The sequence below is a fragment of the Phymastichus coffea genome, unplaced genomic scaffold (genome assembly GCF_024137745.1).
Source record: "Phymastichus coffea isolate CEN01 unplaced genomic scaffold, Cenicafe_Pcof_1.1 PCOF00149, whole genome shotgun sequence".
Classification (NCBI taxonomy): domain Eukaryota; kingdom Metazoa; phylum Arthropoda; class Insecta; order Hymenoptera; family Eulophidae; genus Phymastichus; species Phymastichus coffea.
In genome coordinates, this window is record NW_026706960.1 from 42896 (window position 1) to 67248 (window position 24353).

At 43.3% G+C, this 24353-nt stretch overlaps 3 protein-coding genes across 6 annotated transcripts in view; 1 reads left to right on the top strand and 2 right to left on the bottom strand.

Moving 5' to 3' along the window:
- Positions 1–24353, bottom strand: part of LOC131672382 (uncharacterized) — a gene marked incomplete at its 3' end in the record, with an annotated part of 198591 nt that overhangs the window by 32835 nt on the left and 141403 nt on the right. The window contains exons 5-7 of the mRNA XM_058949573.1: positions 13658–13879; positions 12846–13326; positions 12201–12749 (exon numbers count right to left, since the gene is read on the bottom strand). Of these exons, the coding sequence (XP_058805556.1) occupies positions 12201–12749; positions 12846–13326; positions 13658–13879 (1252 nt within the window). The remainder of the gene's footprint in view (positions 1–12200; positions 12750–12845; positions 13327–13657; positions 13880–24353) is intronic.
- On the top strand, positions 1141–4524 carry LOC131672384 (uncharacterized). Of its 4 annotated transcripts, XM_058949575.1 has the most exons (5): positions 2977–3106; positions 3182–3260; positions 3333–3695; positions 3772–4005; positions 4068–4509. In XM_058949575.1, exons 3-5 carry the CDS (start codon positions 3627–3629, stop codon positions 4254–4256), a joined length of 492 nt encoding a protein of 163 aa, XP_058805558.1. In that variant the 5' UTR covers positions 2977–3106; positions 3182–3260; positions 3333–3626; the 3' UTR covers positions 4257–4509. The 4 variants fall into 4 exon arrangements, with proteins under 4 accessions (XP_058805559.1, XP_058805560.1, XP_058805558.1 ...); XM_058949576.1 differs by lacking the exons at positions 2977–3106; positions 3182–3260 and adding an exon at positions 1141–1206 and having other exon boundaries at positions 3544–3695; positions 4068–4524; XM_058949577.1 differs by lacking the exons at positions 2977–3106; positions 3182–3260 and adding an exon at positions 1166–1206 and having other exon boundaries at positions 3551–3695; positions 4068–4524.
- LOC131672383 (granzyme M-like) lies at positions 1880–3060 on the bottom strand. Its single transcript, XM_058949574.1, has 4 exons — positions 2953–3060; positions 2506–2864; positions 2171–2440; positions 1880–2103 (listed from the first exon to the last, which is right to left on the bottom strand). Exons 1-4 carry the CDS (start codon positions 2999–3001, stop codon positions 1942–1944), a joined length of 840 nt encoding a protein of 279 aa, XP_058805557.1. The 5' UTR covers positions 3002–3060; the 3' UTR covers positions 1880–1941.

Below are 24353 nucleotides of genomic sequence, written 5' to 3' on the forward strand. Positions count from 1 at the left end.
TTTATCGTGTAAATGACTGTCAAGATCGAAAAAAAGAAATCCGACACTCTTTACACATAACATTATTTTCATTGACGTCATGCTTTTACAGAAATTCCAACATTTATTGTTCGATTGCAAGCAATTAGTTAGTTAATGATGGAAAAATCATAATTTAAATGAGAGCATTATGCGATTATGAGGGCACATTATGTAAAACTTCGAACGCGCACACGTGCGACGCATAATGATGCGATATTTCTGGGTGGCGAAACTCGTCCCGGTGCGTAAAAAAAGATGAAGAAACGGGGCCCACGAGTGGAGATGATAATGAGAGGATATAATGAAGATTCGTATACGAGAACGCGCAGTTTGTACACTGTAATCGAGTTGGTTGGTAAAAGAAGACAATGATTGGTCTCTTTATGAGCGTCGTTTGCGACAGTTTACTGCCAAGATTTACGGCGAATTGGATTTAATGCTGTTGTATCTTGCTGCTGTTTGACTGAGTTGTTTGGAAACATTTTTTTCTCGCGTTAGAGTTATCGTTTATGGATACTGAGAAATATATTTGACGAAAAGAAAATACAAAATAAGAAAAAAATTATAATACAGAAACATTGCGCAAGTATTGATCTGAATGTTTATAATTTAAGAAAATAAGAAATACTGACGATTTCAAATGCTTAAACCCCTACATGTGAAGAAAATCAGGGTGAATTTGCAAAAAGTTGCAATAATTAATACCAATGAAACATAATGCATCCGTGTAAAATCGATTTTACAACACACAACAATGTACTCGACGAAATCACTCAAACACAATTGCAAATCTACTGTGTTTCAAGTGCTGCAGAATCGGTGAGTGTTCAAAAAATCATAAACCAAGTGCACAATGGAACTTCCAACGGAAGGTAAGAACTATCAATCATTATAGCCGACGTTATTTAATTTCCGAGTATAGGTTTTCAAATTTTTAATTACTCACTTTACCGGCGTCAATTCTGCACATATTCAACTTGAGTATATTACGATAGATTTGCCGTTGAAGGGGATTAGCAAGTAGAAACATATCGTCACTCGAATGTTTTGATGGACTGCTTAATGGCGTATGGTAGGTATGTCGTTAGTCAGCTGAGAGTATGCTTGAACTTTGCTAGACTCGTGTAGTAGTCGTCAAAACCTTGCCATCTATCCTGGTGCTTAATTTCAACATTTTGAAACTTTGTAATATGAATTATTTACATTCTATTCTTGTAATATAAATTATTTACATTCTACTCTATCTTTGAACGATATTTCCGCTAGATCTGAGATAATGTTCTACGTATCACAAAATTTATCAATAACGTTTTCTAGTGTAAAAAGCGATTTAATGTGAGCTTTGTTGCTTTTCGCTAAAGTAAATCAATCATTTGCACGATTCGATACAAACGTATAAAGAAGAAGCTAAAGGCGGATCTTTCAGAGGTCAGTTTTAATTGCTCCGATACTTCGAGAGAGAGGCTTTATGGTTTCAAAGGCTTTGTTTGCTCGACGGGTGACATAGATTTATTTGGAACTGCACGCGACAGGGAAAATGTATTTTTTCTCTTTCTTTCTTTTGAACCGCTCTGCGCTTTCTTTTCCTTGACGTTTAAGGCACGATAAATTAATCAATTTTAATAATATCCCTTAGAGTCCCCGATCACTTGCTTTTAAGTATCAATTAGCTTAGTGATGGTGAATTTTGAATTGCGCGCCGTTAAATTTCGAGACAGTCTTTGTAAGAGAAAATGCTCTATAAAGAGAAAACTACGGTATGTTGCTGTGTATTCCTTTTTTTGTATTTTTGGATTAGACGTTTGTTTTTAAACTGCTAACTATATGTAATTAATTCTAACAAACTTGATCATATCTCTTTCCAATTTTTTATTTTCAGAAGCTACAAATATTACAGCTTTTCAGTCATAACTATTTACATTAAAGATTTATCACATCATTAATATACCTTATGTAATAATTGACTGATGAATGCAAGTTTTGATAATTTATTGTACTAGTATCATTAACCAGACAGCAGGTTCCCTTATTAACACCGATTATTTCTCTTTTATTTATGAGCAACGGACTGCCACTATCTCCCTGTTAGGAAGATACATCTTTTTACCATTGGAAATAATCATAAATATTTTTAAGGTAGTATACATACACATCCCAAGTAAGCAGGTGGTTTAGCAGAAGACATTAAGAACTTTTCTGTGAAAAAATTATTTTGGAATGCAGTATCATTAATGAAGTTTTTGAACAAATACTTTTCAGGCTGTAGTGTAAACAATTCCACAGTTCTTAAATATCTCGCAGGTTTCTTAACTTCTGTTCGACCCCATCCAGCAGTCTCAGCCTTTTTACCGTATAAATCCTTATCGGGAAACCTGGTTAGTATTCCTAATTTGATAGAAGAGTAGACATTCCCATACAACTATAACAGTGTAATAGACATTGTAACTTGAAAAAATAAATTTCTTGCAATTCGTAAAAAATTACCTTAATAATGGCAATGTCATGACTAGTATTTCCTATTTTTTCATCATCATTATAATTGACGTTCCATTGATTGTACGTGATCCACCACGCTACCCGATAAATTGAAGTATTTCGCAAATCAATAGACCCTACTTTGATCACCAAATCGTAATAATGTAATTTATTTATAACACAGTGTTCTGCTGTTAATACATGTGAATACGTTATCAATGATCCACCGCAAAAGTGATTTTTTTCACTTTCGATATTATTAGATTTAAGACTGAGAGATACTACGAAAGGAAATTCATTATTCTCGGCTAACCTCACATCTCGGCCGTATAATGGCGTCGCTTGACAATCGTTGCAGTTGTTACCATCTCCATATAAAAATATATACGTGAAATAAGTATCAATTAGCATACATTCTAAAAACATTTTGTAAAAAAATATACCGTTGTTACATACAAATTATTAAGATAATACCGATTATATGTTGGATATTTTGAAGAACCATGTTGACTGTCTGGTTTAGGAAAAAGACCTTAGGTTATGTAGTTAACTTTTATCAACGAATAATATTTTTATTGACTTTGTTAATATTCGCTCAACCTACAAAATTGTGAGTATATTCCAGTTTTAACTTACACTTCGTGAAACATAATTCAAAAAATACACTTTTGTATCATATCTTGAGGAAATAACTAACCTCGTAAGCAGCGATATGGATTATTTGTGGAAAATTATACGTATAATTTATATTAACACAGCATTGGGTAAGTACAATGCAAAATCTTTCTGAGGTAACAGAAAATAAGATTTTACTAAAATGTATGAGTAAATTTAAGGTGGCCAATATTTATTTAACGATGCAATACCCATAATCGGACTTGAGACATGTGAAAGAGGCAGTTAGAAATGATTTACCTTTTGTTGTGTCTATTAGTAAGAATAGCACATTACATCGCACACATCAAGAAATAAATCATGTGTGTGGAGGATTTTTGATAACAAATCGATTTGTTATAACTGCTGCACACTGTCTTACTAACCATTCAGAATACAGTGACCTTGTCGTGAAAGCAGAATTACATAACTTGAGAGATGCTACTATTTATGGAATAAAATGGTGGAAAACTTACATGGAATGGTCTAATAATGTGAATCCCATTAAGAATAAATTTGCTTATTATGATGTAGCAATAATTAAAGTATGTTTAAGTTTTATATATTGCATGGAGCTACATCTTTATGAATATTTGAAAATTATTTCTTTTGACGCTTCAGCTATATGCAGAAGTGAGCTCAACTATTCCGCTGCCTAAAATAAGGTGTAATATTGACATCGAAAAGTTACCAGGTACAAACGTTATGACCGGAGGTTGGGGAAAAATGGAAAACGGCCAAGTACCAATAAATATGAGGATTGGAACTTTAGTTGTAATTCCTCAGGAACAATGTTCCGTGCCCGTAAAAAAAGTATATTTTTGTACATCTGCATCTATTGTTTGTCTAACCAATGTAAGCTAACTATGAAAACTGGCATGATTGACTTAAATATAATGTGGCTATTTATATTGTAGGGAGATAGCGGCAGTCCTTTGGTGATGAGTGATGGTAAAACTATAATCGGGATTAATAAAGCTAGCTGTACTCCGGAACAGGGTGCTTCGTCTTCATCGTCTTCATCGTCTTCATCTAATTTAATCAACGTACACACGTCGCTTAAATTTGCTGGAAAATTCATTCACGAAGTTAATCAAATGGAATAGGACAAGTTTTAATAAGAATTATTAATGATAAATTTTTAAAAAGTTTGAAATAATATACGAGTAACAATTATTTCAAAAAATTAAATCTTATGCCTTTCTTCAATTATCGGTAAATCATGCAATGCGGCACAATTAATCTATGAATAATTTGATTAGGAATCATTATTCTAGGTTGTTTCAATAGCTACGCAAACATAACATTTTATAAGAGTATTATTTTATAAGAGTATTATTGATATTTTATTTTAGACAGCTGTAGTGTAGTTAATTTTTATGAACAAATAATATTTTTATTACTTAATGTTTAATAGTGGATATTTTGAAATATTGGGTTATACGGAAAAATAATAAGTAAGCTGCACTCCCGAGATAGATTCCTTAAAACGTATTCCGAAAAACAATTTCTTCCGTCGTGCCGTGACGAACTAAACAACGATAAATGATAAGAAATGTTTGAGGAAAATTTTACGTTAAATTTATTTTTACATAGTTTTTAGTATATACGATATAGAAAAAATCTGATTGAATAAAAAATAATCAATTTAAAATAAGTTTAAGCATTTTTTACAATTAGAATTAGAGTTAGAATTCGTTATTATTACCAATTTCGTCTGATATTTGAATAATTTTTTATTCACTTAAGGCCAGAATGTTTACTATTCCAAACAAAAATGTAAAATTTTCAATTGAGTACGAACGCAATGTTATAAAAAAGCGGTGCAGTGTATTCACCTACTTCCCTAGTACCACAGTCTCGGACAAATCGTAATTAGACACTTCGCTTCACTCAGCTAATTGCAGTGCCTGCCAAGAAACATCTCTCTTTCTCCCATACGGCGCCGATTACATTCACATTCGTGTCTCGTGGTGTACTTCGCAGGAATCTCGCCGACTTTCATCCAGTTTCCACTTGAGACTTTAATTGCGTTTCCGTGCCCGTACACATATTGGGTTTTAAAAGGCCCAAATTTTTGGTTGGAAAATATGAAATTATTAATTGATTATGATTGTTCATGTACAATGATCATCTGAAATAGGCCTGGAAGATTTAGAGACTTATCGAATCTTGAATTCACGATACGAACAAACATTTCGAAAGAAAAGCTATAATGTACAGCCTACAGTTATTTGAAAGAATTTTCGAAATGATGTTTCGTAAATAGAAGTTAGAGCTATATTTTCCAAAAGTGTCTTGACTTAAGAATTGTTCGGTTATATTATATATATTCTTTTATTCAACTAAAAGCTTTAATAAAAGTTGTATGAAAATTAATTCATCTTTCACAGTTGATTTACTTTACTTTAGCAAAGCAATTCCACAAAATATGACGAAAGCCAAAGTAAATGAATATACGTTCATCTTATTTCAGTTGCAATCATACTTTTTTGATGTGATACTTAGAAACCTATCAAAAAGAAAAAATTAATATCAAAAAACCGCGTTTAAATGCCAAGTTAACTCTTTAGCAGTTAACTTTCTTGTCAACAAATTCAATTTCTAATTCTTTTTATCATAGATATTTTTTCCACTTCATTGGCCTGAATGACAAAGAACTCGGTCATTCTTTATGATTAGTAATATTTGTACCAAATTACAATTTGATTCAATTGACTCCTGTTATTGTAAAAACAAAAGAGGTCTATTTTCGGAGAAAAAAATTGGTTTGCGAAAACTAATCCATACAAAAACTTGAGATGTACAAGATATTTCACTAATAATATGAGACACCTTCAGTAACATTTTGAAAAAGTTTCGTGCAATATTTTTCGAAATATAATTTTTTAAACTTTTTGCAAAATAACTTTAAAACGAGAATAACTAAAGATATCTTTTTTTCAAAATCACATAATTTTGATTTTTGACCGAAGTAATCGATAGATTTGAATGAACTTTTATCGACGTTTCACGTGGTAAAAACACATACAAAAAGCTCTTACGCGACCAATTTTACCGTATAATCTGAGTTATGGACAACGACCCACACATACATGCACACACGTATATATATACATATAGACATTACGTAAAAATTTCATTTTTAAGCCTCTGATAACCTTCAACAAACTTGTACAATGATTTTCGGTAAAACAATTTTTTTATCAAAACAAAGATTCCTTTACGAGGAAGCAATAAATGTTTGATGATAATAACGGGTCCAATAGAAATAAGAAGTACTCAAATTTATAAAATAAGTCGATGGGTTATTTATAATGAGTGGATTGAAAACGATGTACTAATAAAAAAGATAAAAATACTAATTACGACATGGTTATTGTGACGGTAATTTAGATTATTGTAAAGTTATTATTTATTTTCAGATCAATTGTTTCTCACAGTGTTGAAAGAAGTGCGACATAATGCTAGCAGAATTTTCAACTGATAGTGATAACAAACTATAGGACATAAAAGCAATAACTGTTAGTCGGAATGCAATGAATAGTGATGAAAATTTATGGTCTGACTGCTATTGAACTAAAGATGCTATGAGATGAAGAACGTTTATTCAAATATGTATGTACATTGATTATATAAAAAACAATGAAATCAATAGCGTTACTACGCTCAATCGTCGGAATCATTCGTTCGTTTGGGCGAATTTCAATTAAAAAGTTATCAATTCAGGAAATCATAGATAATGATATTCTATTGCTAATAAGTAAGACAACAATTGTTGGAGTCAACATTGGTGACTGTTTTCAAAACAAAGATAATAACTTGCAGTTCAAAATTTGCATTTATCGATTAATTACTGTGATCATTTTATAAACAGTTTTACAGAAAATGCCTATCGGCAGTTTACCGTTGAAACAATCAAATACCAATGTATTGCAATATTGAAAAATTAGAATAAACAAACAAAACAATAAAAAAACTAAATAAAGCAAAAGAAAAAAAGAAAAAGTATTAGTGATTTTAGTAAAATAACGATAATGAATTTGATAATAAATCCGTACCGCAAGTTCTGCATACGATACGTCTATAGACAATGAAAGATGGTATGATGAAGGAGCAGCAATGTTTTTCCAAGACGCCATCAACAAAACAAGGACGACCGAATGGCATTGTTTATTTTGTCGTGATACAAGAGCGTCCTACATACCTACCACATTCGTTCCAGTTCTTATTGAGTAAAAGTCGTCTCGTTCGCTTAATGAATCACCCAACAATTTCATGTCTCTTTCTCGCACTCCTTCGATTTACACTGTAACACGCGTCAACTCTTTTCCGGGTTGGTATCTCCTCCCTTTTTTTCTCTCTCCCTCTCCTCTCTCTGTTTATCTTCTCCAAGTGTAAAGAGAAGGCAATTATGCGAAGTGTGTTCAGGCGAGGAAAAAAACCGCTCGCGTGGCAGCGTTTCACTGAGATCGCCTTTTTTTGCTGCCAGGTTCTTTATTGAAATTTAATGGGGGTTATTTGTGGAAGTTGATTTTTCTCTCTCTTCACGGGGTGATGGGCCGAATATTTGAAGTCGCGCGTTTATGAGATGTCGGAACGTTTAACGGCATTAATCAACTAACGGTTCGGTAGATTTATCAAGTTCTCCTAAATTCTAACGTTCTTTAGTGGGGAATACCTGCATACTTTGCGCTCCCTGTGAATTTCGAAGGCAAGAATGACATATTTGTTGAAAAGTATAGTGCTGAAATTTTTGCTCTAATGTGTTCCACTTACGTTCGATTAAATCTACTGAACACAAGACGCAAAACAAAGACAGGTGAATTTGAAAGTACTAACCAAACGATAACTGACGATCGCACAAGTGCGTATAATAGAAAATCGGTAAAGTCGTTGTCGCGCGCACGAATAGAACCGATATCGTATGGCGTTGGCGGCGACGGCGTGACGAGTCCATATTTATCAGTGGTACGATCGCGAAACGCGAGAGCCGCGGGAGAGTGCAAACTGTGATTTCCTCTTTGTGCCTGTATGGTATATTGTGTTTGCTAAGGGTATGTGATGTAATGAGGTCAGGGCCGTTTTTCCTCGCTGACCTAGATCAATGGGATCGGAGGTGAAAAAAGGAACTACTTTTTACTTTTTCGCGGCAGATAACGAATGATCGGAAGAAGCTTCGGCACGATTGGTTTCCCAACGATGGGAATTGCCTGATTGACAAGTTTGATTTGTTCGTTAATAAAAGTCCTTTCGGAGACGTGGCATCACGCAATTAGTGCAAATCGATGTCAATAATTGGAAATAAACTGTGAATGCACCGGTCAGAGTCACGCATGATGTAATTTATACGAGGGAAAATTTTCTCGAACAGCGGTGAATTTTGTAATTCCGAGGCATAATGATCATTTATCAGTAGCTTTACGCATCCATTGTATTCATTTCCTCAATTTCAGCTTTTTCTCTACTGTATTTATTTTCATGAGCGTGGCTAATCGTCGGAAGTATTTAACAGTTGCATGACGGTACGTAAGCTTCATTATAGGGAATTAATTAAAAGTCATGAATCTGGTTGTTCTTCGAATTGTCTACGAATAGACGCAATTCCTGGATGATCTTGCGAAGCTTTCCAACAGTTCGTAGAACCGCTGTCAATCGGAAATAAAGAAAAATACAAATCTGAAATTCACGCAAAATGATCATCTTATCAATCGTCAAGCGCTTGAATTATCGGCTTGAACGAAGTAATTAACCGTTCGTAATCGATAGGACAGATCATTTGACTCCGAAGTAGGCGACAAAAGCGCGCCATCCGACACACACACACACACACACACACACACAATGAAAAATGCCCTGTAGAATTACACGGGCCATTGCTTATCACGGCGCGTTGCGTTGTAGCCGTTCGTGAAATCGGGATATCCCGGGCACTTCCGGCGATTAGCCGGAGCGCACGAGTGCTTCTCCTTGATTTTCGAAAAAGCGTTCGCCGGAGCCGGCGAAGCGTGTCGAGCGCAATTCAAAATTAGCGGAATTAGATCGTCGTCTAATAATCGCAAGGCATAGGAGGCTAAGCGCAATAAAGGAAATCACAAGGAAAGACAATGGTGCCAGACAATGGGGCATAAACACGAGATATAATCAGATATGACGGGCGACAGCGGAGCGAGCGCGTGCAACATAATCGAATACAAGTGTTTTTCGCTCTCGTGCAATCTATTTCAGACAATCAACTTCACTTTACGAGCACATGGCTCTCTGACGTCACCGTGTCTTTGATTCGCAGCTCTTGTCCCGGCCGATGTACCTCGACGTCGACTTGTACCTACGCTCGCGTCCCGCTCTTGTCGCCGAAAAGTCCACGCGTCGCTCGGGGACTCGCGTGCGCGCTGCATCCTGCTCGCGAGCAAGCAAGCAACCAAGCAAGCAAGCAAGCAAGCAGCTCTCGTCGAGGGAGAAACGGCCGATAATAGAAGATTGCGATCTTGAAGGATTAAAGCCCGATCGAAGCGCAAATTATTGCAGCGAGCAGCCTCGAGAGAAGGAGGAAGAAAATCGCTCGCCGCGTGGCGGGAGAGGAAGACCGAGAAATAGACGAGCCGCGCGCGTTCCCATCCGCGTTGCTCGAGGACACAAGATGCCCGTCTGGTCTCGGGCCTCGAGTCCGCCTCAATCATACTTAGCGCTCGAGAGATCGACGGGCTTTACAACACGTCGGGCTCGCGGCCGACCTCTCGCGCCGATTTGCCTGCGCGCTCCTGCAATCGTTCGCTTTTCCTTTTTATTTGTCGGTCTTGCGTTCGCGCATCGCGTGCGCGCCGTTTCGCAAGTTCCAATTGCAGTCTCGGACGACTTTCATCCGAGTAATTATCATCGCGCTCCCGTCGCGCGGCCGGCCCAACGCCTACTTGCGAGAAAGCGAAAGCTCCCGATGATCGACGCATAGTCAGCTGAAAGTTCATCGGGTCGCGCGGCGGCGACTAACGATCGGGAGCCGTAATACCTCCGGCATCGTTCGTTGCTCTCTTGCCCGTGCTGACGATAACAACTGTATATTGAGACCGCTGACCATTTCGCAGCAGGTGATAAAAGTGGGCGTGGCGCGCGTTTTCCCTCGCGCGCGCCAACACTTCATAAAAAAGTCAACTGCCGGAGTAATGTCGCGAGCGAACTTCTGATATGTACTCAATGGTCGATGCTCTCTTGATACATTCGCGTGTTCGGACTCGACGACTAGTCAAACGATTGGACGAAAGAAAAGCGCGTGGTGCGCCGGTCCCTTATCTTTTGTCGCGCGTGCTCTCGGCGCGTTTCTTCCGGCGCGGTTCTCAGCATGATTTGATTAGCCTAGCGTGGGTTGGCCTGTTGATACATGGAGACAGTTGAAAAATGGCGTTTTAGTAGCGCACTCGTCGGGTGTTGGGCTTGTTGTTTTCAAAAAACCAATTGCTCGTTTGACTAAGTTCAAAATGGTAATTAGTCTGAAGAGACGAGAAATTCTTCGGACCGACAGTTGGACAATTCGTGTAAGCTGCTCCATTGTGTTCAAGTTTTTCGTAACAAAAGAGCCGATCGATTACAATACGCGGCCTCCCGAATACAATTTATTTCGCATGATAGCACGTTCATCTAGTTCTACAAACGTCAACGAACTGTATTAAACAAATGCAACGGGCAAAATGAAAGTACTCGGGCGTAAAAGTTGTCGTGCCCCTCCTTAGACAAAGAAACGCGCACATTTAGCTGCGGAACGTGCGAGATTCGAATTGCCGAGCAATTAAAATTCACTGGAGCTACGGGCACTCTGACCTGCTCGGTTTTTCGCATTAAAGCGTTCGCATGTATGTGCAGCCGGCGCGCGACAACGGGCGACGCGGCGGTGCAGCGGGCATGCGGTCGAGTGGCATTCCCTCGCAGCGCGCGCGCTCGTTTTTCACAATCGTCGTCGTCGTCGTCGTCGTCGTCGTCGTCGTCGCGCTCGTGAAAAAAGCACCTTCTATCCTAGAGCGCCCACGCAACATCGCGGACGGCGTGCGACTGTCGCCAGGCCATTTTTCACGCTTCACTTTCAAAAGTGCGGACATACCGCTTTCGTGGCAACTGAAAAATTCCAAATGTTTCCGATTGTTTTCTTTCTCTCTTTCTCTTTCGGGAAAACGGAGTCAACGACAAAGTCGAGAAGTGAATTTCGCAAGCGCAACGCGTGAGCGAATGGGCCGCCTCTTCTTTCGGCAGTCCAGGCAAACTCTCGTGAAACATTGCCGGCCGACACAGATGCTCTTGCCAACGCCCGCCACGTTCGATATTCCGCTCACGCGGTCTGTCTGAAAAATGCAAGTATCCCGCGTCTGACTCAGAGCCGCGCAGACACTGCGCGAAGTCGCGAGCGCCGATTAATTCGTCGCGCGTTTGCTTCTTCTGCCAGCGGATGTGTCGTTTAGTGGAGTTTAATTGCTGGGGCGTCTATGTGCTCGCGTTTTTTGTTGTCGCTGTTGCCGTCGTTGGACGTTTTCCCCTACGGCAAAGTAGTTCGCGCGCCGGCTTTAGAAGCGTCGAGTGGATCTGTTTCGCCGTGCGCGCAAAACCAGTCGGCAACGCCGTGGGTGTGTCGCGAGCGCGCGCGAACCAATTACTGCCAGGTTTACTGCCGAAACGTGCGCATTATGTATGCGCGTAATTATGTCATCGTCCATTGAGAGCACAACGACGCACTCGTAAAGTATGTGCCGCGACTTTCACGGCGTCGACTCTCGCTCTTTCCTCCTTGTCTTCGCGGCAATTATTTATTTTTGCGAGTTCGTTGCACCTCCCCGCGGTGCGCTCTTATCTCTGCGCAGGGATTCCCGTTGCGGTCGATGTCGTTAAGCGGATTTTTCGGGTCTCGCGAGCGAGCGCAGGTAATAAAGCAAATTCGCTGCGGTTGCTCGGCTGGAATCGGCGGCGAGTGCGAGGTCGCGACCGTACGCCCAGCCAGCGTTACCGCGGCCGCGTGGCTACTTGTGCCGAAGCGGCAGGCTTCGAAGCGAGAGAAGGAGGAAGGTACTTACCGAAGCCCATGCGCACTTCCTCTTCGTCGTCGCTGTCGATGTGCTTGATGCCGGCGATCTCGAAGCTCCTGGCGGTCTCGAGCTTGGGCAAGCCGGCGTCGCCGCACTCGCAGTTGGCCTCGTTCACGCACTCGCAACTGTCTCCCGCGCACTTGCAACCGAGCAGCGGGTCGTCGGTGTCGATGTTGCGGCACGCGGTGCACGGAAAGGTCAAGTCGTCGACGTTGACCCTCTCGATTTTACGCTCGACCGTGACGAGCAGCGTGCTGATGTAAGCCGGCAGTTCGAGGTCCGACACCTGGTCCGGTCGTGATACGTGCTCGAAGCGATGGAGCGCCGTCGCGTCGCCGTTGGCCAGCTGGCGATCCTTGAACGGCGGCTCGATCGTTGCCACTGTCTCGAGGGCCACGGGTGTGGCCAAGTCGCGCGGGGCTAATACGCGACTGCGTGTCTCGCAGCGGCTGGTCTCCTTCCATTTTTCCATTGTCGCCGGCGACACCACTCGCGTGCCCCGCTTCAGCTTGCTGCGGTGATCAGGCGCGGCTGCTGCTGTCGTTCCAAGAAGCAGCGCGTGAGCCAGAGTGCCTCGCGTCGAAGGCGAATCCGAACGAGTCGCGGACGGAGCGGACGGAAAATGAGCGTTACCGTAAGCGGGAAAGCCGTGCGCCTGATTGTCGCGTTCGCCGGCGCATCGGCTCGAGCTGGTCGATCGTCTCTCGCTGGCGGCTCGAGCTTCCTCGGCCCACGCGTCCACGCTCGACGACGACTTGGACTTGACGACGTCGTGGTGACCCAGCAACTCATCGATGGCGCTGCTTCGACTCGCGAAGCTATCCTCGCGATGGCGGTGATGATTGTGGTGGTGGCGCTCGGTCGACCGGCTCTCGTGATGGTAGCGACGATGGTTACGGTGGTGATGGTGATGATGCGTCCATCTTGTTGCCGAATCAACGGACGACGCCGTTGACGACGAGGTGGTGGACAGAGCCGACGAGGACGAGTTGGGTGCTGCGGCTGCGGCCACTAACGGCTCGCGCCACTCCGACCCGACTGTCAGCTCGTCCTCCAGCTCCCAGCCCAACAGCCCTGGGGCACGCATCGACGACGATCGCCACACCAGGGCTATCTGCAATTTTTTGTGCATTCAGTCAATGCTCGTTCTCGCGGCTTTCGTAAGGCGATTGTCCGCGACTGTTTTATGAGACGTTTTTTCAATGACAATCGCAATGGCTTTCCGAGATCGATGATTACGTACATCTCAAAATGAAGCGATGAAATGAAAAACTTCAAGGTAGAGATTACAAAGTGAAAACTTGCCCGCGGATAATGTACAAATCACTATTGACTTTTTTTGCAATGTTTCCGCGACGAGTCAATGCAGAAGCAGCGTCTGCAAGACTCGTCGGAATTTGAATCGGAATCGGCGCTCGGCTACGAAAGCACAGTGATAAACTGACCTCAACAGAATCCTTGCGCTGCTGTTCAGCGGTGACTGGTGCCGCGAGCGTTGCTGAGTCGAGAGTCACAGTGGCAGCGCTGGCCAGAGCAGCGGCGCTGCGCACGCAGAGGTAGCATTCCCCGAGACGCAGCGCCGAGGCTTCTAACTCGCCGAGCCTCAGCACGAGTCCGTGGCCACCGAGGGTTAAAGGCCAACCTTCGGGCGTCACCAATGCGTTACCCTGCAATCGATAAAACAAAAGCGTGCCTGCTGGTTAATACGGCTAATTATTCTTAGTTGGTTTTATTCTTTGCTTCGGATATTCGCATATCATTTCATTATAAACGACGCATAAAGAGACAGACGTTCGATTTAAGATTCATTTATTTTCTCATCGTGTCAAATAGATTGCGCCGATCAAATCCTGTCGATTAATAATAATATAATCATGTCGATCATTCTCATGTTCAGAATCTTAGATTCAAAAACCTTTGACGGTTAGGCGTCTCGCGCGAGTTTCGCCGGAAAAAGTCGTAACAATGCTCGTTACACGCAGTCATAACAATTTAGCATAATCGATTAGGCATGCGAAGTTAGTTACGAAATCGGTAAACGTATGCACAAGCGATCATTCAGAAAAAAGGGAGGTACTCTGAAAACGTATCATTACCTGAATATGTATAATTTGAAAAGGTAATTGGCTTGAAAATTTGACGTTAAAATCAACTTTGGGACAGAATATGATCTTATCTGATATATATGAAAGAGGAAGCAAAATTACACGCTTCTCTCCTTCACGCGAGCAAGAAGAATTTACGGTTTTTTTGGAAGTCGGGCTATAATTAGACATGTTTTGCAAATCCTCAATTGCGTAATAAGTCCTACGTAGTTTTATTAAGTCGTTCGTCCAATTAGATGGTTAGGTATTTGTAATGGAACCAAAAGGGTTTCGAAGGAGAACGGTACATTGCTAGTGACTGCCTACGAAAAATCATCTCATTCGTGGAAAATTGATTAACCATTGATAAGAAAATGACGTAGATAAACCACATCAATTATCGGAGGCCATCTTATATCAACTACATAAAGAGGAAAAAAAAATCTTTTAATAGCAGTGCGCTATATCAATATGAATTTACTATAAATAAACATTTACGTGAAACACGACGCTTCATTTCGTCTTACATTTTCGTAGATCAAATAGCCATTAAAGAAATAATTCTTTCCGATAACGTCGTTTGCATCCAAGTCCAGCTTTACACTTGTATGATTATCGATATGCGATAAATTGAGAAAATTTGTCGCGGGCTTTCTCCAATGGTTTGCTAAAATTATAAATCGCAGGTGCAATAATGCAACTATAATCAATTTTGAGTCGGTCCGCGCGGCCGTTTTCGCAAAAAAACCCAACGATGATTTCATGTTTTATCGTGATCGAAGCTCCAGCGCAACCGGTTATATTGCAAGCAATAGACACAGCAAATAAGCACTCATTTATGACGAATGTTGCACTAGTAATCTAAGTGTCGGCTAAACAGAAATTGCACTGAAATACATTCGACGCAGAATACACGGTTGTTCTTACATGTGTATACACCGTGGAAAAGAAAATAGTCGTGAGGTCTCATTCCACACCAGACACAGCAATAGTAGTAATGTACGAACTAATAAAGACATCTGTATTCTCGTTCTGCAAGGGGCTGAACCGTCGAGGGGGCGCCATGTTATTAAACATATTTAACGCAATGACCTCGTTACATCCAGCTCTTTGGTGCGCTAGTTTGACCATCTACTTGTGCTGCACTGAATCCACAAAAACCTACAGATTAAGCGTCTCGCGCAGTTATAACGTCACCTTAACGTCAGTCGAACACCTAACGCAAAAATGGAAACTCGCGCGTGCAGCTTGAAGCTTGTGCGACTCGCCGTGGGGATTAAAAATTCCTGTGGCACGAAATTCAAAATAGACGAGAGCGTAGCTGAGGGGAAGCAAGGGGGAAACCGCGAAGCACATCCGCAAAGAGAACGAGGCCCAAAGAATCCGAAATAAAGAAGCGCGATCTGCGCGACCGGATGCTCGCTCGCAAAAATCTCGGGGTATTTGGCGTCGAATGTGATTTAGGGACGAGAGTGGGAACACGCGTCGGCCGCGTGCCACCGGCGAGCTCGCCTTAGCCGCGCTACTTTGCGAGCTTTTCATTTTTTCTTTTATTTTCTTTTCCCTCGTCTTTAAGCTTTTACCGGGCGATCGCGCAGTGAGCGCTTCCGCAATCAATCGACGAGTGAAAATCCTATACGCGAATCCATTTGCAAACTCGAATAATTACAAAATTTTCCTCCGGCGCAAATTGGCAGTTGCTGGAATGGTGTGTACTCTCGCGATGGCATTTCACAATGATTACTTGATACTTTTTCCACGCGCAGCGACTTCAGCCAGATCATATTTCCCAATTGGCAGCCGGATAATTCACAGCTCATTATACACTATCTTTCTAAAATAATCTGTCTGTCTCTCTCTCTCTCTCTCTCTCTCTCTCTCTCTCTCAACCTTCTGACCCGATTTGCGTGTTAGCGAGAATTCGCAGAAAGAGCCTCATATTATTAGCGATCCCTTTGAAAACCAAATTTCCGTAGCTCGCGGGTAATTGGGATTAGTCGCAGCACGCAAAAATAAGAGAATAAGCAAATAGGCGGGACTCACTGCCTCGCTACGTGTAAAATGGCTGTGCAGTTGCGACGCGTGGAAAATCGCCCCGAGCAATTAAGCTTGAAAGCCAACGTGGAATGCAAGTCGCGTTGGTTCGGTTTCTTTTCTGAGAAAATTGAGAGCTAAGAGGAACAATGCGACCAAGATTAGACTGCATGACGAAGCCATTTGATTTTGTTGAAAGGTGCACTGAAGCTATTGTGGGAATGGAATCGGAGCATTTTTAAAAGATTTGAACAAATGTCATCTATAGAAATTGAACGTGCCAATAACGAAACTTGGTATTGAGCTTTGACTAGCTCGACCAAACCTCGTTAACGACGTTCTACCTGAGTGTAATTCAGTTATCTCGGACTTTAGCCATCATCATTGAACTATCAATTTTTTGATAAGAGAACTTGGTCATTTACATATTGCGGAATAAACAAACGAATAACTGATTAAAAAAGTATGATCGGTAAAAAATATAAGCGCGTGGATTAAAAAAGATGCATTTTCGTCGAGCATACGGCGGAATTGAATAGTCGTGTACATAGAAACGACGAAAATCTTCTGGTCATATGTGTACAGTTACAGAGCGCGGGCGCGACTTTATCTCGTTCCGCGAGAACCAAGCCCCCATTGTTTGGTTCGCGCTGATAACCCAGAAAAGCGCGCGCCCTCCCCGTTTCCCTTCAATGGCCAATTGTGTCCGCGAGCTTCTCCCTTTTATATACCATGGGATACTGTTACAGCTTCCGCGGTTTAAACGCTTATTAGGTACTGGCTACAACGACCATTTTTCTGGCAAAACTTGCTCTACCGTTTGCCGATATTTACATACGAGAGGTGATTGTCTTTAAGGTACTGTTCGCGCGAGGTTAGAAGAATGTTTTTATTAGGGGAGTTACAGTCTTTTAAACGGTTGCAAATGGATTGTTTTGCTGCGCTGCTGATAAATTTCCTTGTTGTTTGCAATATAAATTTAGATTTTGTGCTCCATGTAACTTTAGTGTTTTACTTTCATTAATAAATTTAATTATTTTCTATTCACAGTTGAAATAAGCCTTTGATCTTTTACGCAAAAGAACGCAAACCCACGCATCAACTGAGACTTGTGCAAACCAAACAAAACATCCTCCGTGAGGTTGCTTCGACATGCAATCTAAAAAAGAGAAGGCAGCGGGCTCGTCATGGCGTTTAATTTGGCATCGCGGAAGATGAAAGTTTTTGACGTGCGCCTCTTTTATCGTTAGCCCCTTGCCTTAAGTTTTTTCTTCGCATCGCCGATCGTAATCGGCTACTTTCATCGGCGTCGCGCGATAGCGGTGTGTGGGATCCGCTCGATGATCGATATCAGCGTGCAGCTGTTTTGCGTACATATATACCGCCGATCAACAAGTTTAATACATTTCCCAATCTTACTCGATACTGTTATTAATGAGTTTAGCTTCGTCGGGACGGTAAAAGCGAGGAAAGGTTCTCCTGTTGCCCGCGTGCCTTCGGACTCGTTTCCATTTGCAAAAAAGGCTAAACGAAGACAAACAAAGCGCTCCGCCAACGTATATCACAGAAAGCTCCAGTTCGGAAGGAAAAGGAGAAAAATCAACTTCAAAAGCGCAAAGGCGGCATGTCCCAGGTGCAGAGCGCGCGAGCGCTCATTGTCGCGGCGCGCTTTTAAAACGAGCGAGCATTTTCCAAGCTTGGTCTTGGCGCGCAGCGGCGTCGCTTTGCAAATGGCGTAATCTGCATTTTAAACGAGACGCCCCGGTAGAGCGCATTTCTCAAGACCGCGCTGCAGAGGTGCGAGTGTATTTCCTTCGTCGCTGCGAGCTTTCGAGCCGGTTGATTTTGTCAGCCTCTCTCCCTTTTTTGCAAATCGCGAAAAATAAGAATCACGGCGCGCTCCGATCGGATGGAGAGCAGCAAAGAAACGCAACGGTCGTGCGCTAACGAGAAAAAGGAGTCTATGCACATGCGTTTAATTGGCGTCGCGCTACACCCTTCAAATAATAAAGCCGCCTTTGCGGACGAGAGAAGAGATAGCGGATCGCCGCTGCGGTCTCCCTTTGCACGCTAATTTTTAATGGCCTCCCCACTTCCCACGCGCGCAACACGCGCGAACAGTTTAATAATTGCGAATCAAATCGCGACAAAGGCTCGCGGAGGCCTGCGACTTTAGAGATTCGAGAGATAAAGGAGCGATCACAATACGCGCGCGCAACGGGACTCGTTGTATGACAGCCGGGGCATTCCGAACTTTTCTGCGACTGATAGAGTTATGCGTCCAATTATAAGCCCTTGCGCGTGTCTGTTTTGTAATGCACACTCGATCGCGATCGATCGCGCGGCCACAGCTTGGAATCCATATGCGCGCCAGCCAGACGAAAGCCGAAAAGCACTGAGAACGCTCATGGGAAGCCACGAAAAAGAATAAATAAACAAGCAGAAAAATCGGCTAAGGAGGCTTCCCACGCTAAAACACCACGACACGCTTGACTAACGACAATAAATATGCGCACGCGCAGCACTGCATATGGGTTAGTGAGTTTATAAAGCAAAGTGTCGTCAAGCTAAGGCAAAAATCAAAAAAAACACGCGCACGGCGGCTTTTACAGTTAGGCAATAATTTTTGCGGGCGCGCATCGAACTACGTCGTAGGATACACAAAAGAGTAGAAGACACGCGCAAACAAAAAATCACGTTTAACGTAACGTAAAGATACGTGGTGTAGTGGCGAAAAAAACGTGTTTACGAAGGCATCAAACGAGAGAGGAGTAACGGGAACTTTGCGCGCGCGAACACCCTGTAGCAATGTTTGCAACGTGTGTGTGTGTGTGTGTGTGTGTGTGTGTGTGTGTGTGTGTGTGTGTGTGTGTGTGTGTGTGTGTGTGATGTAAGAAAAAGGATCGGGAGAGAGATGCGCTGGTTGCGATAATGAATCGCCGCCGCCCTGCAAAACGGGGAGGAGCTATATATATAGCTCTTGAACTGTGCGCGCTGACGACCTGCCGCGCTGTGCTTGGCTGACACGCGTTGGGCCATAAGTATCCGACGTATTCGACCGCTTTTTTGGTCCTTTTCGCACGGTGCTCCGATGCGAAAGAGTACCGATGAGAATCGTCTTCGGAATTTCGATAAATGACGACTGTGGCAATGATTTTTAATCGATTTCATCGAGCAGTCCAGAGAGCAAAGCGATAAGGCATTACTTACGCGTAATTAGCCTCGATAATAATTAATCATCGGTGCTTGTGAGCTCGATCGATGAGGTTTTTCATTTCGGTAGATTTGGTTAATCACAAGCCTTCGGGTATGGTTTTAATGAGTTGCGGAGAGCGACTCGCGATCAATTACATCGTTAGCGAGCACGAATCGCGACGAGATCTCGACGGCAGAGGAAAAGGAAGAAAAAAAGAAAAAAAGAAAAAAAGAAAAAAAGAAAAAAAGAGTCCATAATCCAGGCGCGCACAGAGAAAAGAATAATCTGGCAAGGCGGTACTCCGGAGCGCGAGCGGAAGATCTGGCAACGGCAGGTTTTTGACGTCCCGTTAAAAGGAGCGAGATTTCTCAAGCCGGAAGGATTATTATTCAGTTTCGCCGTTTCAGCCGAGCAGCCCTATGGGCTGCAGTTGTTTTCCGGGTTCGATTATACACCAGCGGCGAAGATTCATCGCTCGGCTGCTCCCGTGTACGGTTTTGTCTTGTCGCGATAAAAACCATTTGTTCCGACTGTTATCGACACGTGTACGTAGGTGCGCTTCGGGCTCCTTATCGATCGATCATTCGCTTTCTTTTCCTCTCCTTTCAATTAGACTGCATATGCGAAACTCGTTTTCTCAAGGTCGCGTGCCGGTGCGATAGCGTCCAAGTGGACGAGCGAACTTTTACAGCGTAATCGCGTGCGAGAGAGCTGCGCGTCGTTAAACGCCAGACTGCGCGACGAGTTTTAATGAGTAAAGTGCAACAGTGCACGCAGATGTCGACGGCCTCTCTGTTTTTTCAGCGTTCGCCAAGCATTTGTGCGTCGAGCCGTGAGAATTTCGGGCAATGGAAGTTCACCCTTTGACAAGACGCGACTGCAAGATCTTAGCTTTCCGATCGCGAATAACGTCCAAGTCGCTCGGCTCTCGGACGCGTAATTAGGTGAATCGGCGAATTCCGTGATATAGCATTGCTGAGAAAAGTTGCAATGAAACTTTACAGCCGAAATTTAAGACGGACCTAAAACTTTAATAACGGAATAATATATCTCGTAAATATTGTAGCGAGGGAAAACTGATCGAACGAAAATGCACGTGGATTTTGATTTACGGCCAAATCAAATGCCCCGCCGACGATAATCGAATGTTGAAGGGCCTTTGAAACTAATAAACGATGATTGCCGGCATTAAGCGTGCGAAAGCGGGCTCCACGAGACGCAAATTTCCAAGCGCCATGCTAAAAATAACGACGACGACCCTCCTACGACTGCGGATGATACATCGAATCCGACATATAAATGCGATCCGAAGGTCAACTCACGTCTCCCCATCGTGCAATTAGTTAGACTTGGCTTTTCTCGGAACTCATCGGCCTTCGCGATTTTCGCTCTCGAGTATCGTTCGCGGAATTTCTCGATATATCCATCTACAATATAATTATCATTTTACAAATATAGCTGTCAGTGTGCGAAACAAAGAAACGTCGGCGGCCGCCTCTCGCCAAATCAAGTTTTACGAATGCGAGCCTCTAATAATAATCCGTTTGCATTCCTCGGTGCAAGCAAGGGAGTTCAGAGTCATTCTAAATTTTACCGGAAAGGAATAGCGCGAGAGAGCCAATAGTAGGAAGCTTTAAAAACTATCTTTGCGGAACGGACGACGGTTCCGAGACAACAATGCGCGTTTTACAATCATTTGGATTTTATGCCAGCGTACGAGATTTCAATCGGCGCCGAACTAGACGCGAACGATCAAGCGAAACTCGAGCGATAACCACGTGCAAGGAAGAGAGAGAGTTTGAAATCCTCCCTCGTAACTCGTTGCTTTTTCCACCCCCCCCCCCTATCTCTCTCTCTCTCTCTCTCTCTCTCTGTCTTGCAAGATTATCGGGAGCTCGCGCGAAAGGAGAAGCTGTGGCCGTGCTCTCGCGGCGTGCACACACACACACATACACACACACACACACACACTGCCGCAGTGTAAATCAATCGCTCGACTTGACAGCGGCCTTCGCGTAAATCTCGGTTGTGCACCGGGCAAAGGCGCGTGGAATTTCGCGCGTTTTCAATCGCCTCGACAAAGTGGACGATTCCCGCGGGGCGTAAATCAATTTAATATCGAAGGCTCTCTACTCGGTGCCGCAGCGTTTGGAAAGCTTCTAAAGTGACTTAGGTTTAGTAGCAAACCAACTTTTTTCGAGTATGTAAAGTCGACGTGTAATGGTGCAACAGGTATTTTCAGAGGAGGTTACGGGGGACACTCGGCGTCGCTTGGCTTTCCTGGCTTTTCAACCGAAGCACCAAGAAATCTAAAGTACCTCTCGTTCTCAAAACGAGGGCAATCGATCAAAGTCAATTTAAAAAAATAATTAACTCCAAAGAAAAAAAATGCAAGTGGATCAATAAAGCCGCCCGTGTGATGGATGGCACTCGCGAACGAAGCGCGCCGCAGAAGAAACCGAAACACCGCGAATAAAGGTCCCGAAGGTATGAAAATCCGTTCGAATTCAAGGTCAATCGGTAACTCGTGTACACGCGCGCCGAATTCTCGCGTGGACAGAAGCGGCTTGAATTTCGCGGTCGACGCGGCGCATCGCCGCGAAGCGTGACAAATTTGCAGCAGGAGGGAGAATAAAAAAGCGGCCCACCGCCGTGGCGAGCCGCGATGAAGTCACGCTCGCGTATAAATTAGTAATAACTCGGTGTGTCGTCGAGACAGGACGCGCGCACGCGGTAACGACGTAACTGTAAGAAACTTTCATGGCTCGTACCGATAATTGCCGAGCCGAGCCCGCGATCGTTGGTTTATTTTTTTTTCTCTTCTTTTGCATAATTTTTCGAAAGGTGCGCGCGGTACACCTCTTTTTCGTTCGTCCCTCCGAGCGACGCGAGCGCGCGACAGACCTACACGGCCGATGTATATGCGGGACGACCGACGGGAGATTGAACGATTGACTTGTCGACACGCGAAATTTTGGACTTGCCGCTCACACGACCGTATCTTTATGATCCGCTCCACCTGCAGCGGCGAATTAACGATAAATACATCGATGGGCTTTATGTAGTTCATCCCAAGAAAACTTTCGAAATAAAAATGAAGAAAAAAAATGGAAAAAAAGCGAGTGTCAAACCTCGTGTACCGCGTCGATTTCCTAATCGACGAGAGCCGACGTAGCTCGAGCTCGCGTCGATAAATCCACAAAGAAAGCCAGAGCGAGCGCTGTCTACACGTTCACGCGGGAAAACGAGACTTTACAAGCGGAAGGTCGAAAAAAAAATTGGGACGCGCTCTCTCGTTCTCTCGGCAGAGGAGCTCGCGCGCGCGAGCCTCATTATCGCCTGTAAATCGAGGCTATAACGTCTATAAAGGTCGTAGGCCATCTAATTAGCGCGAGGGCTCCTCTTGAAAAATTGCGCAAAAGTCTACAAGCCGCATTTTACCATTTGGCCGCAGACGTGTAACTGTATAAAGTAAATTGAAGTGGAATTGAGATGCACTTCGCCTCTCGGTCGAGCAATGAAGATACAATTTGAAGAAAAACTGTGGCTATTATTGGCCATCAGCAGGCGAACAAAGTAGTCGCGAGGGAGCGCCAATTGCCGCAGCAGACTTTATCTATCCCAGGAGGGAGAAGGACGGCGTGAGAGGCGCCGCATTGTGATTACTCCTCGTCCTTCTACTATACCCAAGTCTAGACTACATTTGTCCTTTCTTGCTTCGCTGGCTGACTTAATCAAAGGCTTACGAATGCTGCTGCAGATGAAAAAAGAGAGAGTGTAACCTCGCTTTGTCAATCAATACGATCACGTTTGCTGGAACTTCAGTTAAACATTGCGATTAAACTTACTTCAAGCAAGCTAATCGCCCATTAACCAACCGACCGCATCTGCCTTTGGTACAGAAACCAAGTATGTAAATGCTACACCGCGAAGGTGGAGAATAAAAGGAGAGTGCGAGAAGATCAACGGGTCCGTGACTTTTCGCAGCTGTTATCTCTGTCTCTCGCGCTCTGCCGCGAAACGTGTGTATTTGCCTTACGAGCGTTGGCGGCGGCCTTTTTGATCGAACGTCCCGTCCCCCTTCTCGCCCTTCTCGTTGAGACTTTGACGCGCTGTTCCCGCGAGGGAAAACGTTCATTTTCAATTAGCCCGTCGCACCTCGCGTCGTCCGGAAATCGCGCACGTGGGAAAAAGGAAATATCTGGGCCAATTCACATGCATGCATGCCGCCGGATATCGATCAGCTTGTCGACTTTTTCGAAAATTCTCATTCCAGGTCGCGATATGACTTCGTAATTGGATTTTAAGAATCGCTCGTAATCGGCAAACACGCCATGAAAGTGGATGCGGAATGGGCGTACCAATCCGTTTTCGCGCATGTTTACACTTTCGTTTGGTAAGGTCGCGTCGTCGGACAATGCGACGGAACCACGAGCGTGCGCAGAAATTTCGCCCGACGGTGACTCGTGTGACCGTCCATCAATTGCGATAATAAAAAACAAAATATATATATTTTTTGTTTCCATTCGAACGAAAATTCAGGTCGCAAGTAAAATTATTATTATTATTATTATCATCGTCGCGAGAACTATCGCCCAAATTGTTGTCGTCGTGGCAATTTCCGAAGTCTAAGATTGACGATTTTCTTCGTATTAGCGCGCGAGACCCAGCAAAACTCTGTTACAATACTTTCTCTTGTACAAATAGAGGATAAACGATAGCGATCGCCATGCGAAAATGATTCAGCAAGCCAAAGCGATAGCCTATTAACCGTTATTGGCTGACTCTCTCTCTCTCTTTCTCTTGAAATTGCCAATAATCCCATTC

Coding starts and splice junctions, on each gene's coding strand:
- LOC131672383 (XM_058949574.1), bottom strand. CDS start 3,001: ATGGTTCTTCAAAATATCCAACATATAATCGGTATTATCTTAATAATT. Junction 2,865..2,952: donor CGGTATTATCTTAATAATTT/GTATGTAACAAC, acceptor TTTTATATGGAG/ATGGTAACAACTGCAACGAT. Junction 2,104..2,170: donor CACCTGCTTACTTGGGATGT/GTATGTATACTA, acceptor TCTTCCTAACAG/GGAGATAGTGGCAGTCCGTT.
- LOC131672384 (XM_058949576.1), top strand. CDS start 3,627: ATGGAATGGTCTAATAATGTGAATCCCATTAAGAATAAATTTGCTTAT. Junction 3,696..3,771: donor ATGATGTAGCAATAATTAAA/GTATGTTTAAGT, acceptor TTGACGCTTCAG/CTATATGCAGAAGTGAGCTC. Junction 4,006..4,067: donor CTATTGTTTGTCTAACCAAT/GTAAGCTAACTA, acceptor TTTATATTGTAG/GGAGATAGCGGCAGTCCTTT.